At 40.0% G+C, this 14,845-nt stretch overlaps 1 protein-coding gene across 4 annotated transcripts in view; it reads left to right on the forward strand.

The window, feature by feature from the left end:
* The window catches only part of PPTC7 (protein phosphatase targeting COQ7), a 58,710-nt gene that overhangs the window by 12,713 nt on the left and 31,152 nt on the right, over window positions 1-14,845 (forward strand). For all 4 annotated transcript variants that reach the window (XR_008616036.1, XR_008616035.1, XR_003677372.2 and 1 more), the window contains exon 2: window positions 10,762-10,941. Coding sequence is in view for 1 of the 4 variants with exons in the window: in XM_007104219.4 (XP_007104281.2) it covers window positions 10,762-10,941 (180 nt within the window). In the remaining 3 variants the exon portion in view is untranslated. The remainder of the gene's footprint in view (window positions 1-10,761; window positions 10,942-14,845) is intronic.

Here is a 14,845-nt window from a genome sequence, read left to right on the forward strand (position 1 = left end):
TGTGCTCTGCATCGGCAGGTGGACTCTCAACCACTGCGCCACCAGGGAAGCCCGATGTTCATGATTTTATTCCCATTTACAGGTGAACATAATGAGGCTCAGAGAGCTACCCAAGACACCCTTAGTACACCTCATCCTGATCCTGGAGCTGGAATTTGAACCCAGATCTGACTCCAAAGCCTTGCCCAGTGTGTGTACACTGCCTTTTAAGTCAGAAATGATCATTTAAAACTTTGTTTTACTGGGTCTTTGCTGAGTCTGAGTACTATTTAGTTATAACTATTCCTAGGCTAATAATTGAGCAGAGCCCCTTAATTAAAGCAAATAAAGGCCTAGCGAGCCTGTTGAACTAGTCAGTAGGCCACAGGAACTTTGGTGGCCTCAGGCCAGCCCTTTGCTTCTGGGGGACCTCCTAAATACCTTAACTCCTGCAGTGCATTGTTTCGGCTAATTGCTGGTGAGAGGTTCGTGGCAGGGGTGTGATAGGCATTTACCTAGAGGTGAGGTTTCTCTGTTCTTAGAGCTGTAACCTCCGCCTTTATTACTTGTACTTTATCCATATTAGTCAGAATCTCAGGGAACTGCCCAAAATGCCTCTCTCCTCAGCCTCCTCCTCCCCCACAACTCGGTATTTTCATCCTTCCAGGCTCAAATCAGACACTTCTTCATGAATGCTTTTCTAATTCCTTTAGCTAGATGTAATCTGATCTTCCTTGCTTTTGGCTTTAGTGGTACATGTTTATTTTGTTTTATTATAGCCATTTATCTTAAGCTGCTCCAGTTCCCCGCCTCCCCCATCACTACCGCTTGATTTTAAGTTCCTCTGGGCGGGAAATCTTTTATTATATGTAAATCCCTTTGGCTCCCTTTCACCACAATGTCTTGCATATAGGAGATGTTCAGTAAAATGTGTTGACTAACTTTAATATTGAATGTAAGTGTAAAATGCAATTCTTAACTGAATTCATATAGTTTATCATCTCTCCCATAAAGGCAACATGTACTCATTACTGAAAAAATGGGGAAGTGTGGAAAATAAAAAGAAAAGGACTTCCCTGGTGGCGCAGTGGTTAAGAATACGCCTGCCAATGCAGGGGACCCGGGTTCGAGACCTGGTCCGGGAAGATCCCACATGCCGCGGAGCAGCTAAGCCTGTGGGCCACAACTACTGAGCCTGCGCTCTAGGGCCCGCGAGCCATAACTGCTGAGCCTGCGTGCCACAGCTGCTGAAGCCGGTGCGCCTGGAGCCCGTGCTCCGCAACAAGAGAAGCCACCACAATGAGAAGCCCGCGCACCACAACGAAGGGTAACCCCTGCTTGCCGCATCTAGAGAAAGCCCTCGCACAGCAACGAAGACCCAACTCAGCCAAATAAATAAATAAATCTTTAAAAAAAAATTACTTGTTCTACCCCCTCAAAGGTCATTACTTAGCTGAACAATATATAGGGAAAATATAATTAATTTTCAGAAATTAAGGGTCAGTTCTTGGCAAGCTTTTTTATTTTTTAAATTTATTTTTGGCTGTGTTGGGTCTTCATTGCTGCACGTAGGCTTTCTCTAGTTGCGGTGCACGGGCTTCTCATTGCGGTGGCTTCTCGTTGCGGAGCACAGGCTCTAGGCCTGCGGGCTCAGAAGTTGTGGCTCACAGGCTCTAGAGCACAGGCTCAGTAGTTGTGGCACAGGGGCTTAGTTGCCCCGCGGCATGTGGGATCTTCCTGGACCAGGGATCGAACCCATGTCCCCTGCATCGGCAGGCGGATTCTCAACCACTGCACCACCAGGGAAGACCTTAACTTGGCAGGCTTATTCAAAAGAATTATGTTCTCACATTTTTTAAAAAAGCATTTGTGCCAGGGTTGCATGTGACTCGACCTCTCCCAGAGGGTGGTATTTTAGTAAAAAGCAGCTCTTATTTTTGTAGAGGGGTGGAGAAAGCAGGGGGTAAAATAGTATCCTCTTTGGGGTTAGGTCAGGGTATATGGCTTAATTGTTATAAATACTAGGTTAACCTTTAAGACCGGAATTCTAGATCTAATCTTATAAATAGAAGGAAAAATTTTCTCTTAACCTACAGGGCCAGTACAAGTAGACACACATCCGATAGCTGGACTTTAATTGCTGTTACTTTCTTATTTAAACGTTAAATTATTAGGCATGTGTAACATTTTCTAATATCTAAAAACTAACAGAAGCCTCAGCTTTAATAGAAGGCCTTAATTCTGTAACACACTAAGGTCCCTGTCTCTACTGTTCATAACTGAAAATAAGTGTGAGCCCCCCAGATGATTTGTCTCTTGCTCCCTCCTGTCTAGAAAGCATTGCTGACAGCATTTAGCATTTGAGGAAGATATTGTTGCAGCTCAGAAAGGAGTGAAGTGACCTTTATCTGTGACTTAACCTTCAACTTTATAAGATACCCAAGGTCCTCAGCCACAGTTAAGTCAAAACACATCATTCCACATTAAATATTTGGTATTTAAACAGAAGAGCTAGAGGAAGTTAGAGGAAGATCATTTTTCTTTTAAAAAGGTTGACTTTGAGTTTCTTTGCCTTCACTCTATCATTTCCTAATCGTCTTCTACTACCCAGAGTAGTCTGGAGATTGCCGTCTCTAATTAATGAAGTATTCTGGACAGTGGGTTTAAATGTGTACATGTATGTGTGTGCATTTTAATTTGATTAATTATTAAGTAGTTTCAGGTTTACTAAGCTAGAAAGGAATAGTTATTTTGTTTAGAATTCTAAAACATAAAATAGAATATTTATTCCTGCTTTGAGTCCGTATTTGAGTTTTGTTAACTGTCCTGGACAGTACTATTTCTTGAGCAGGATTTGAGTTTTGCTTATAAGTGTCCCTTTTTGTACATTTTGTCATAGGGTTGAACCTTCCTTCCATCCTTTCAGCTTTATTGCCTCAGCTTTGAGTTAACTGTTCTGCTTAGATATCTTGAGTTCTTTTTTTAAAAAAAGTTTATTTATTTTATTTATTTATTTTTGCCTGAATTGTGTCTTTGTTGCTGTGCACGGGCTTTCTCTAGTTGCGGCGAGTGGGGACTACTCTTCATTACGGTGTGCGGGCTTCTCATTGCGGTGGCTTCTCTTGTTGCAGAGCACGGGCTCTAGGCACGCAGGCTTCAGTAGTTGTGACTCGCGGGCTCTAGAGCGCACGCTCAGCAGTTGCGGCGCATGGGCTTTGTTGCTCCGTGGCATGTGGGATCTTCCTGGACCAGGGCTGGAACCCGTGTCCCCCACATCGGCCGGCGGATTCCCAACCACTGCACCACCAAGGAAGCCCAAGATCTTGAGTTCTTGACCTAGACTTGGTATCTGGAGAATTAGAAGATGCAGGTTTCATTGTGACTAATGCATAGTGGTTATTTTGGGGAAACTTCTTGCAAAGGGAATATATCACTTGTTAAAGCAGGAAGAACGTGATAATCTATATAATTTCACCTCTAGAAAACTGAAAGGAGTGTTAGTCAAAGCAAATTGTACTTTTCTGAATAAATCAACTTTTGAATACATTTTTCCAGTAATCCTTCTTTTTGTTCCCTTTGGGATAATTGTTTGCAGAAGCATTTCACAGTTCTGAATCACAGGGGAGTGTTTTTAATGCCCAAATAGTTGAGGCTTCAGAATTGTTGATACAAGTGTGATCTGTTCCATTTGATAGAAATTGAGTTTATACTCTGATCTCATTTTTCTCTGGTTATAATGCTTCATGTTGTGATGCCCCTAGACAAATAAGGTTGGCTTTGAGACCACTAGACTATAGTATTTGAAGAAGAGCCTTGGCATCTGAAAAGAAGCCGGCTGTAGCACTGCAATAGATACTGCCTAACCAGTTCCTCATCAGATGAGTGCTCGCCACAGAAAGTGTAAAACCAGATATCCTTATCCCTTGAGTACAGAGGGTCTCCTGCTGCTTTTATTATTCAACTCTTGTGATCCAGCCAGATTCTTACTCAATTTCTCCTCTGGAGTTTCAGTTCACTATCAGGTACCCATCCTAGTAGATAGGAGATGTGTTTCACTGATGGAAAAACAATCCCTGTAGAACCGTCTTACTTCATTAGAGAGAGTATGAGGCTCAATGTAAAATGCCTCGAGATCATCAAAGATGCAAGGAATAAAGCTCTATTACCTTTGGGTACTACTTAGTATTTGAAATTCTGCCAGAGCTATTGGATAAAATCAAATTACCTATTTTTCTTCACTGATGCTTATATTAAAATTGAAATTTAGTATTTATTCTTTGGGTATCACTTTCTTCTGGAAAATGTCTTGTAACTAATTGCATGTCAATCTGAAGATGAGTGTAGTAAGAAGAGTTTAAGAAGAACGGCAGCCTCATGCTGATGGCTGATAATGGATAATAATGGAGAGACTCAGGCTGATGATCGCTTAGTTCAAAATCTTTTTCAAGGTGAGCCTTTTGCCAGCTACACAGTTAGGTGGCCGAATGCAGTTGGAAGGAGGATTTTTAAGCTTCCACAATTTCAGCTTACTTACCAAATCTTTTTTCCTTGAATTTTCTGCTTAGAATAAAGCTATTAAGTAAAATTCTGCGTTAATAACAAGCTAAGTGATTTTTTTCAAGTACATCAAAGTTTTGTTTTTATATGATTATAACTAAGGCAAAGACAAAAATGTATTAATTAGAAAAATGGAAATTGTTACTTTAAGAATTTTCTTCCTATAAAAAGATATATTTAAATGATGGGAGAGAACACCAGAATTACTCTTTCTCCTTCTCTCTTAACGCTTTACTTTAGAAAAGCAATCTACAGAAAACTTAGCAAAATATTTTATATAAATCATAAATATAAATATTTTCTAGCTGGCTGTTTCCCACTTCATAAAACTTGACATTTTCAGTTGTAAATGGTACAACTAAAGGAATTTTCTGTGCCCTATAGTCTCTTCTCAGCTTTTTGCTCAGCTATTTCAGATATGTAACCATTATCTTAATCTAATAATGGTTTTAATTGGATTTTAGGTCAAAGGAAACACTTAAGCTAGACGTGCACTGACAGAATGTTATTAATGGAGACATAAGATGATTACAGTGAGTTAAATGAAATAGCTTCTATATTGGTGCAAACTCTTTATCTTGGCATTCAAAGCCTTTCCAGTTCAGTCCACCTTTTCAACTTCACTTCTCTTCACCGCTAAAGAAATTATATCATTCTGACAAATTGGATTACTTGGTTGTTTCCTAAACTTAATCAGTTATATCTGTGTTTGTAATTTGATGCTTAGAGTAAGATGCAAATCGCAAGTGATCTATTTGGCCAGGAATTCTCATTCCTAAGATAAGATCCCCCTTAAGTCCTTAAACTTTTTACTCTATACTCTCTGAGGATCCAGTCCATCCTGTGGTGTCAGTACTGGACCTTTGTCAAAGAACTGGCCCTGATTGCCTTCCCCAGTGCAGACTCTTACTTCCTGACTTCATACAGAACATTTCCACAAAAATGCCCTACCGGTGCCTGAAACTCAGCATACCTGAGACAGAAGTCAGTATCTTCTAAAGGCATTTTCACCCCCTCCTAACTGGGGAATCATCTAATCAATATTCATTCCTGAAATCCAGAAACCTATTGATATAAAATATATTGATGGAGAGCCGTCTTCTTGTCTTTATGTCCTTTGTATTTCCAGTGGTTGTCTATTCTACTTTTCTCATTAACTCTAACCTAAAATCTTGCAGCTGATGCCTGACCTCTTACCTCTCTGAACCCGTTCTGTCCACTGCTGTCAGGATTATTTTTCTAAAATATAGATTGGATTATATCACTTCTACCCAGAAACCTTGTGACTTTTTATTGTCTAGAGCAGTGCTCTTCAGTAGAAATATACTGTAAACTATATATGTAATCTTAAATTTTCTAGTAGCCACATTTTAAAAAGTAAAATGAAACAGATGATGTTAATTTCAATTAATATATTTATTTAACCCAATATATCTAAAATGTATGTTCAACATGAAACTAAGACATTTTACAATCTCGGGGGTACTACGTTTTTGGAATCCGGAGTGTATTTTACATTTAACAGCACATCTCAATCTATGCTAGCCACATTTCAAACTGAATAGCCACATGTGGCTAGTGGCTCCTGTATTGGACAGCACAGGTCTATAGCATAAAGCTTAAAGTTCTTGGACTGCAATTTGGGGCACCTCACAGTTTCAGCCCCTGCCCTGCGTATTTCAACTTCTCCCCACTCACCAAAGCCCCACCCACACCTAATTTGCCGTTCTTTTCCTTTAATTACTCTTCCCTGCCTGAGGACTTACCTTCCAGGGCCAGATCTGAATGCCACTTCCTAGTGAAAGCTTGCTCCATTCTCACAGTGCCCCGTAAGCATTAACCACTTGCTCTTGACTCTTCTGTAGCAGCATTTGTGAGCTTTTTGTCTAGATACCATGAGTGAGTAGTCTAGCTGCCCACTAGAAGGTGAGCTTCCCGGAGGCAGGATATGTCTCCCTCAGCCTCTGTTTCCTAGTATTCACCGTAGCCTCCATTTGCTCTTAGGGATATTCTTATCCTTTGTTGTTTGATATCTTCAAGATCTGAAGCAATCTCTCCTTTAACAGTTGTTTTCTTTACCTCTGAATGAAATTTCCCTTTATATCTGGATCAGTTCCACTGTTTAAAAGGTGTTCTCTCTGTGGATTGAAGCTTTTGCTTATGCAAGAGAGGAAATATTCATTTTCTTATAGAAATAACTGCCTAATATGAATTAAACTAGGTATCAAATGTAGGTTATTCTGGTTTTAGCCTGGTTCTAGTCCCAAATATAACTCTTCCTGTTATATAACTTGTTCTTTGTAAGTAAATTATGTATGTATACTAAGACTTTTTTCACACAGCTTTATTGAAAAGTTTGTATGCTTTTTGAATCTCTTTTTCCCCCTAAAGAGACTTGGCCAATGGAGTTTTGCCTGTGTTCTTTTTCCCATATAAAAGCAAACAGGTGCCTGAAAGGTTACCTCTATTCTGGGAGAAATCTGATTAATGTTGAAGGGCTGTGCCAGGTCAGACTCTATAACCTGCTGACAGATTATTTAGTGAGTGCCAGGATCAACTCTCAACATTATCTCAGGTTTTCTTTTTCTTTTTCTTTTTTTTTTCTTTTTTTTTTTTTTGCGGTACGCGGGCCTCTCACTGCTGTGGCCTCTCCCGTTGCGGAGCACAGGCTCCGGACGCGCAGGTTCAGCGGCCATGGCTCACGGGCCCAGCCGCTCCGCGGCATGTGGGATCCTCCCGGACCGGGGCACAAACCCGCGTCCCCTGCATCGGCAGGCAGACTCTCAACCACTGCGCCACCAGGGAAGCCCTATCTCAGGTTTTAATGGTTTTCTTATGAAGGGCATTTGTAGATGAAACCAGTTTGTATTTAAAGTTAATTGTGGCTCTTAGATCAGAAACTGGTTAAGAAATTCTTTCCTCAAGCAAACAGTAGTTTGAGAAGAATGAATGATTCATCAGATGGAGTTGCAAGGACTATAATTGCATTCTGTGTTTTAACACAAATTGTTGCATTTAAATCATGGTAAAATCTTATCCCTGGTGACGTAAGAATTCCTCAAAAGAAGTTCCTATTAAACTACCTTAAATTTTTGTAAGAATTTCTAGATATCCTTACAACTGCTTGAAAAGCACCAAAAAATGATACTTCTTCCTGGGAGGGTAGACCTCAGTCATCCCTGATGCTTCTCTTTCCCCCACCCTCACTGTACCCCATTCAGTGTACCTGTGAGTCCTTTTGTTTCACTGGATCCCAAATCCCTGCACTCTTAACTGCACTGCCACCATTTCACAACTGAGCTACTGAGACAGTCTCCTGATTCATTCCCTTTTCTGCTTTTGCTCTCCACACAGCAGGCAGAAGGATCTTTTTTCTTATCATTATTACTATTTAAACTTTATATAATGGAGAATTTCAAATATACATCAAGGTAGAGGGATGAATGTACCTCTCATTATTCAACTTCAATTATCCATTCATGGCCAGTCTTGTTTCATCTACTCTTTTGTCACCCCCCCCCCAATATTTTGAAACAAATCGCAGACATCATATCATCTAACCAACTAATTTGGAATTGCCCTAAAGTGAAATTTTGCCTTGGGACTTGCCTGGCAGTCCAGTGGTTAAGACTCCGAGCTTCCACTGCAGGGGGCATGGGTTCAGTCCCTGGTCTGGGAACTAAGATCCCACATGCCGCGCAACATGGCCAAAAAAAAAAAAAAGTGAAATTTTGCCTGTTGGTTGGTCACAAAAGGTGAGGAAGGTTGCTTCTCCAATAGTGGTAAGTTATTTGTCAACCTCTTTACTGTCTTCCAATTCTGTTTCTTCTTATTTTTTCAGGATGTGTTCCATTTCTGCTTGATAAGTGCCATCACCAGAAAAATAGTTTAATGTGTTCATTTCATGTTAAGCCAGTTTTTCAGGGATACATATAAGCACTTTCCTACTTTTGCACCAAATATGCTCTTTGAAGTGTGTGTGAAAGTTGAATGTACAGAAAATGTAAATATAGGTCAATTATACTTAAAAACAAACTCATAGAAAAAGAAATCAGGTTTGTGGTTACCAGAGGCAGGAATACGGGAGGGGGAATTGGATGAAAGCAGTCAAAAGGAACAAACTTCCAGTTATAAGATAAATAAGTACTAGGAATGTAATGTACAACATGATAAATGTAATTAACACTGCTGTGTGTTATATATGAAAGTTGTTGAGAGCAAATCCTAAGAGTTCTCATCACAAGGAAAAAAATTTTTTTCTGTTTCTTTAATTTTGTGTCTACCTGAGATGATAGATGTTCACTAAACTTACTGTGGTATCACTTCATGGTGTATGTAAGTCAAATCATTATGCTGCACACCTTAAACTTGTACAGTGCTGGAGGTCAATCATATCTCAATAAAACTGGAAGAAGAAAATGTAAATGTATATGTGGGGAGGATGTTTCATGCTCAGATAGCCTTAAAAATGATAAATTCCCTAATTAATATTTTTATTATAAAATCAAAACATGCTCATTATAAAAATAAAATTTAAATAATACAGAACAGTATGAAGTACAAAGCTTAACTCTCCCATTTGTTCACGGATCTTTTATTTTGAAAACAACTATACTTCTTATAGGTCATTCCAGAAAGCTTCATTTGTGGTCACTTAAAATTTTAATAATGTATATATCTGACATTTTAGTTTGAATTTTAGTTTAGTTTGAATTTCAAATAAATACCTCACAGTTTCTGAATTTAGTAGACTGTTGAATTTAAAAATTGATTTTAATGTTGAACAACTAGCTTGGTGTTGCGAGGGATTGAATAGAAGATGGTATGGTGTTGACTTAGATGTCTAATTTTTCTTGAACACTAGTTTCCTCTCGATAAAGGAGTCTTAGGCAGACTGTGAACTCAGCAGCAGCTCTGTGGACCCATGAAAAATCTCTATACCAGTGCTGTTTAATAGAAATATAATGTGAGACACACATGTCATTTTAAATTTCCTAATATTCACATTAATTAAAAGTAAAAAGAGGGCTTCCCTGGTGGCGCAGTGGTTGAGAATCCGCCTGCCGATGCAGGGGACACGGGTTCGTGCCCCGGTCCGGGAGGATCCCATATGCCGCGGAGCGGCTAGGCCCGTGAGCCTGCGCGTCCGGAGCCTGTGCTCCACAACGGGAGAGGCCACGGCAGTGAGAGGCCCGCATACCGCAAAAAAAAAAAACAAAAAAACAAACAAAAAAAAAAGTAAAAAGAAACAGGTCACATTAATTTTAATAATGTATTCTCTTTAGCACATTATATCCAAAATATTAGTTCAACATGTAATTAATATAAAAATTAATGAGCTATTTTACCCTTTTTTTCATACTAACAAGTTTTCAAAAATCCAGTGTGTGTCTTATACTTAGAGCACTTCTCAGTTTGCATCAGCCCCATTTCTAGTGCTTGCTAGCCACGTGTTGTAGTGGCTGTTATACTGGGCAGTGCGGCCCTGCACAGGATAGAGGTTGTCTCAGAGGGAGGAGGAAAGGGGGTGGGATGTATTCTTAGTTTTGTTCTCTCTTTCACAGTTACTAACCAATATTTGACGTTAAAAGTTTGCTGCTTTTGGTATTCTTAATGATGGACAGCTCTGTCTCAGTTGTATTCTCACTAGCATCAGCACTTTTTAAAAAAATCCATTTTCATTCCTATAAAATACAACAAAGATTAATAACAAATACTTCTGTACAAAGATGAAAATCCTGCTGAAATCGAACTCTTGGCTGGGAGGCAGTGCCACTCTGTGGTAGCTCACGTGTTTATTCATCAATATATGAAAGATCAGATTCTAAGTAGAGAACATAGCTTAGGAGTATTAGTGTATAATACATTAAACCTGATGGGCTTCCTTGGTGGCGCAGTGGTTGAGAGTCTGCCTGCCGATGCAGGGGACACGGGTTCGTGCCCTGGTCCGGGAGGATCCCACATGCTGCGGAGCGGCTGGGCCTGTGAGCCGTGGCCGCTGGGCCTGCGTGTCCGGAGCCTGTGCTCCACGACGGGAGAGGCCACAACAGTGAGAGGCCTGGGTACCGCAAAAAAAAAAAAAAGCTTAGAAACCTGAGCACTTTTTATTCTGAATTTCAGGGTAAATAGATGTGCTAGTATGTAGTAAAATTAGTATTAGGAAAACGGGTAAGAATTCCTGAGACGCTGGTAAGAATATCCTTTGAATGTAAATTTCTTTTCTAGGGGTCGCAGATGGTGTAGGAGGATGGAGAGACTATGGAGTTGATCCGTCTCAGTTCTCAGGGACTTTAATGCGAACATGTGAACGGTTAGTAAAAGAAGGACGGTTCGTCCCGAGTAATCCCATTGGAATCCTCACCACAAGCTACTGTGAGTTGCTGCAAAACAAAGTACCGTTGCTCGGTAAGTAGCTATCCTATGCGTTTTCCTCTCTAAAGAAGCCCAGGAGATGGTTAACAACAAAACCAAGAAAATCACTTACTAGCCCAGCTCTTTTTCTGAGGCTCTTCCTATTAAGCAATTTGATGGAGAAGCTGTGGGCAACCCCAGAATACATAATACTGCTTGAAATAGATACAACCACTTTGGAAAACAATTTAGAATTACAGAATAAAGTTAAACATGAACAGATAGTATGCCCCAGTAGTTCCACTTCTGGGTCTTTACCCTAGACTAGAGAAACTCTTGCACATCTGTGTATCAAAAGATAGGTACAAGAATGTTCATAGTAACATTATTTATAATAGCAGAAAACCGGGAACAACCTAAAAGCCCATTTATAGTAGAAAAACGCATTTTGAAAACGAACGAGTTAAGGTTGCATGCAGTACTCAGGAACATGTTGTTGAGGGAAAAGAGGACATTGCAGTCTGATTCCATATATTTCAAATTCAGAAACATAAACAAGTAAAACTATATTGTTTAGGGATTCTAAAATATGATAAAAGAAGAAAGAAAAGCAAGTGGCTGTATAATTGGGATAGTGATTCTCTCCCAGGGAGGAAAAAAGGGGATAGGTCCAGCATGTAAAACTCAGTTGATTACCTGTGAGGAGTTCAGCTTGCAAATTGGCTCCTCAGCTACTAGCAGTTAACATTTAGTCTGTGTAGATCCCTGTTAATCTTGTATTAGAAAATTTACAAATACCCAGTGTTTGTTTTCTGGTATGCTAATGGAGCATCCTTTGGCTAAGCTTCTACATTTGTTTGTTAAATGGTTTCTTGGGAACTTACCCAAGCCTTCTAAGCAGGCTCTCAGAAAGGGTGTTATTAAGTTTCTGCTAACTGCCAGCATCTTTTTGGTTACTAGAAGGCCTCCCTCCCAATCACCATGCACATTTAAAATCAGCCCTCAATGTTCGATGTTAACGGAGATCCCCATGTTGTAGAATTTTGCTTTCAATTTAAAACCTTTGTAAGAAGGGGTACTTTTCATCATGCTACCATCTTCTGTCTTCTCTGTGCTGTGATTAACTAGCTTGTTTTCCTTCTAACTGAAGAGAAATCTTGTCTAGAAGTTTCAATATACTGCTTTGTCTTAATCTGCTGTTTTGGGCATGCAATCTTGAGCTTGCCTGATACCGTGAAACATCCTAGATTCTATTTCATCTCTGTAAACTTGCCATATGACTTTGGGCAAACCACTTAACCTCTGACCCCTTATTTCATATGTTAACTGGATAAATCTTTTTTATGAAAAGCAATGACTTAAAGCTTCTTGCAATACTCAGAAACATGTTGAGGGAAAAGAGAACATCGCAGGGTGCCATCTAACAAAGGAACCTGTAGACAGGGATACCAGGGGCCTGAGTCTTCTGCCAACACCACCCCACCCTGCACCCCACAGTGCATTTACTAAATTACTGTGACTTGGAATAACCTGTTAAAACGTAACAACTATCCTGATTTTGTACTTTGAAAGGTTTGTTTTTTGCTGTGTTTCTTCCTTGTTCCTACTTTTTCCCCTATTCACCTTCATGTAACTGGGAGAGCTTAATAAAATAAATTTAAGGACATATAAGAGTTTTTCTTACACTGAATATTATAACTACCTCTTTCTCCTAAAAGACACGTTGAAATAATCCTTCGTTACCATGTTTGACACATATACACTTCTCTCTTACCTACACATCTCTAAGCTATTTGTAACTAAAACTCAAGCATATTTTGGCAAAGACAGGCTGCTGAGTTTTACTGAACCTCAGCTATAATTGCAAGTAATAATTTTATAAGATTAGGTGATCCGTTTTTAAAAATTCTGCCATTGCTAAAAAGCCTATAACATAATTCCAATATAAAGGGCAAGCTGATAGCTGTAACCACTTATTTCTTGAGAATTTCTAGCTGCTTTTAGATCTGGGTTGGCATCACAGGCTAATTGTTGACATATTATTTCCTCAGAAACCCTTAAGTGGATTTAGGTCTTATGAAGCCAACATGTCTTAAGAATTTGAGGGGTTAATCCCAGTAAGGTTATCCCTTTCTTTCTTTGCTGCACAAAAGGCTTAGTGGTAGTTTACAGAATAAGGGCCAGGTGATAAAAATACTTCCAGGTTAGCATCAGGGATTTCCTCAGGGACCTGTCTGGATTGCTCAGTCGTCGGAACATTCAACACTTGTTCTTAGCACTCTTTTCTTCTTTGCCAGTTTGTTCCTCTCCAAACACGTAAGAATGGTGAGCTCTTCTCCCAGTATTAGGCTACCAGGGCCTGAGCCGCTGTACACATCAGTAACTTGAAGAGGCAGAGGAGTTTACACACTGTGAGCCCAGATGATTCTGTAAGGCTGAGCTTCCCTTCGTTGGTGCTGCTTTGCATATTAAAGCTCTTGTCTATCACTCACGAGGACCATTTTGATTCTAACGCAGTGGGTTACTGCCACAAGGGTAGCAAAATGATAGCCTGGATTTGTCAGTGAGTAATAATGAGTCAATGTGAGTCCTTCCTGCAGCACAATTTTCAAGGCTGTGCTACTCATCTGTCACTTTTTTGTTCTCAGTTAAATTAATCCCATCAGCTTTCAGAAGTTCTTTTGTGTGGTGATTCTATTAATGACGTAAATGATTGGAGTTATTGTGCATTGAGTTAGGAAGGAAGGGTAATTGGTGATTTTAGCTCTAATATAAGCTATGGAGTAGGTTCTCTGACAGCATGGCCAGTTAGTTACAATACCCATGTTTTTCTTTTCTTTGACAATTAATGGGTAGGGACTAGATAGCTTAGCATTAAAGTGTCAAGTTTGTACCCATGCATATACTGTAGATAACAAGGAAACAGAGTTTCTGAACATTACAGTGACACAAATGCTTATATTTAAGTGTTTTTAAATTAAGTTACACATTTTCACTAAGGAAAAATTAATAACAAAAATTAAATTACCCATAATCCACTAAGAAAACTGTTAATTTTTTAGTGATTATACTCCCTGACTTTTTTTCTTTGCCCATAGAATAATAACAACAGGAATTGAATCTACTGTGTACTCACAATAGCTCCAGTGAGGTAGATTTGTAGGTATTTTTGTTCCTCATTTTGTTAGGAAGAAACTGAGGCCTAGAGAGAATAAGTGGTTTGCCCACGGTCATGTCATGTGGCTAGAAAATCATAGAGCACTGGGATTTAACACAGCTGGTTCCACAGCCTGTTTATTTTGTTTCTTTTTGCCTGTTAATTATCATTTTAGCAGGTTAGCCTTTGCCTACATACTGTGCTTTAAAAAAATTACAGTAAATTTCACTATTTTTAAAAAAAATAAATTTATTTATTTATTTTTGGCTGCGTTGGGTCTTCGTTGCTGCACGCAGGCTTTCTCTAGTTGCAGCGAGCAGGGGCTACTCTTCATTGCGGTGCACGGGCTTCTCATTGCGGTGGCTTCTCTTGTTATGGAGCACAGGCTCTAGGCGCGCAGGCTTCAGTAGTTACAGCACGCGGGCTCTAGAGCACAGGCTCAGTAGTTGTGGTGCACGGGCTTAGTTGCCCCACGGCATGTGGGATCTTCCTGGATCAGGGATCGAACCTGTGTCCCCTGCATTGGCAGGCGGATTCTCAACCGCTGCGCCACCAGGGAAGCCCCAAATTTCATTATTTTTGATGTACAGTTCTTTATATTTGATATCACTTTCTTTTTTTTTTCTTTTTTTTTTTTTTTAGGATGTTGGGGGGGCTTCCCTGGTGGCGCAGTGGTTGAGAGTCCACCTGCCGATGCAGGCGACGCGGGTTCGTGCCCTGGTCCGGGAGGATCCCGCATGCCGCGGAGCGACTGGGCCCAAGAGCCATGGCCGCTGAGCCTGCGCGTCCGGAGCCTGTGCT

Source organism: Physeter macrocephalus, chromosome 19 (assembly GCF_002837175.3).
Source record: "Physeter macrocephalus isolate SW-GA chromosome 19, ASM283717v5, whole genome shotgun sequence".
NCBI classification, from domain to species: Eukaryota; Metazoa; Chordata; class Mammalia; order Artiodactyla; family Physeteridae; genus Physeter; species Physeter macrocephalus.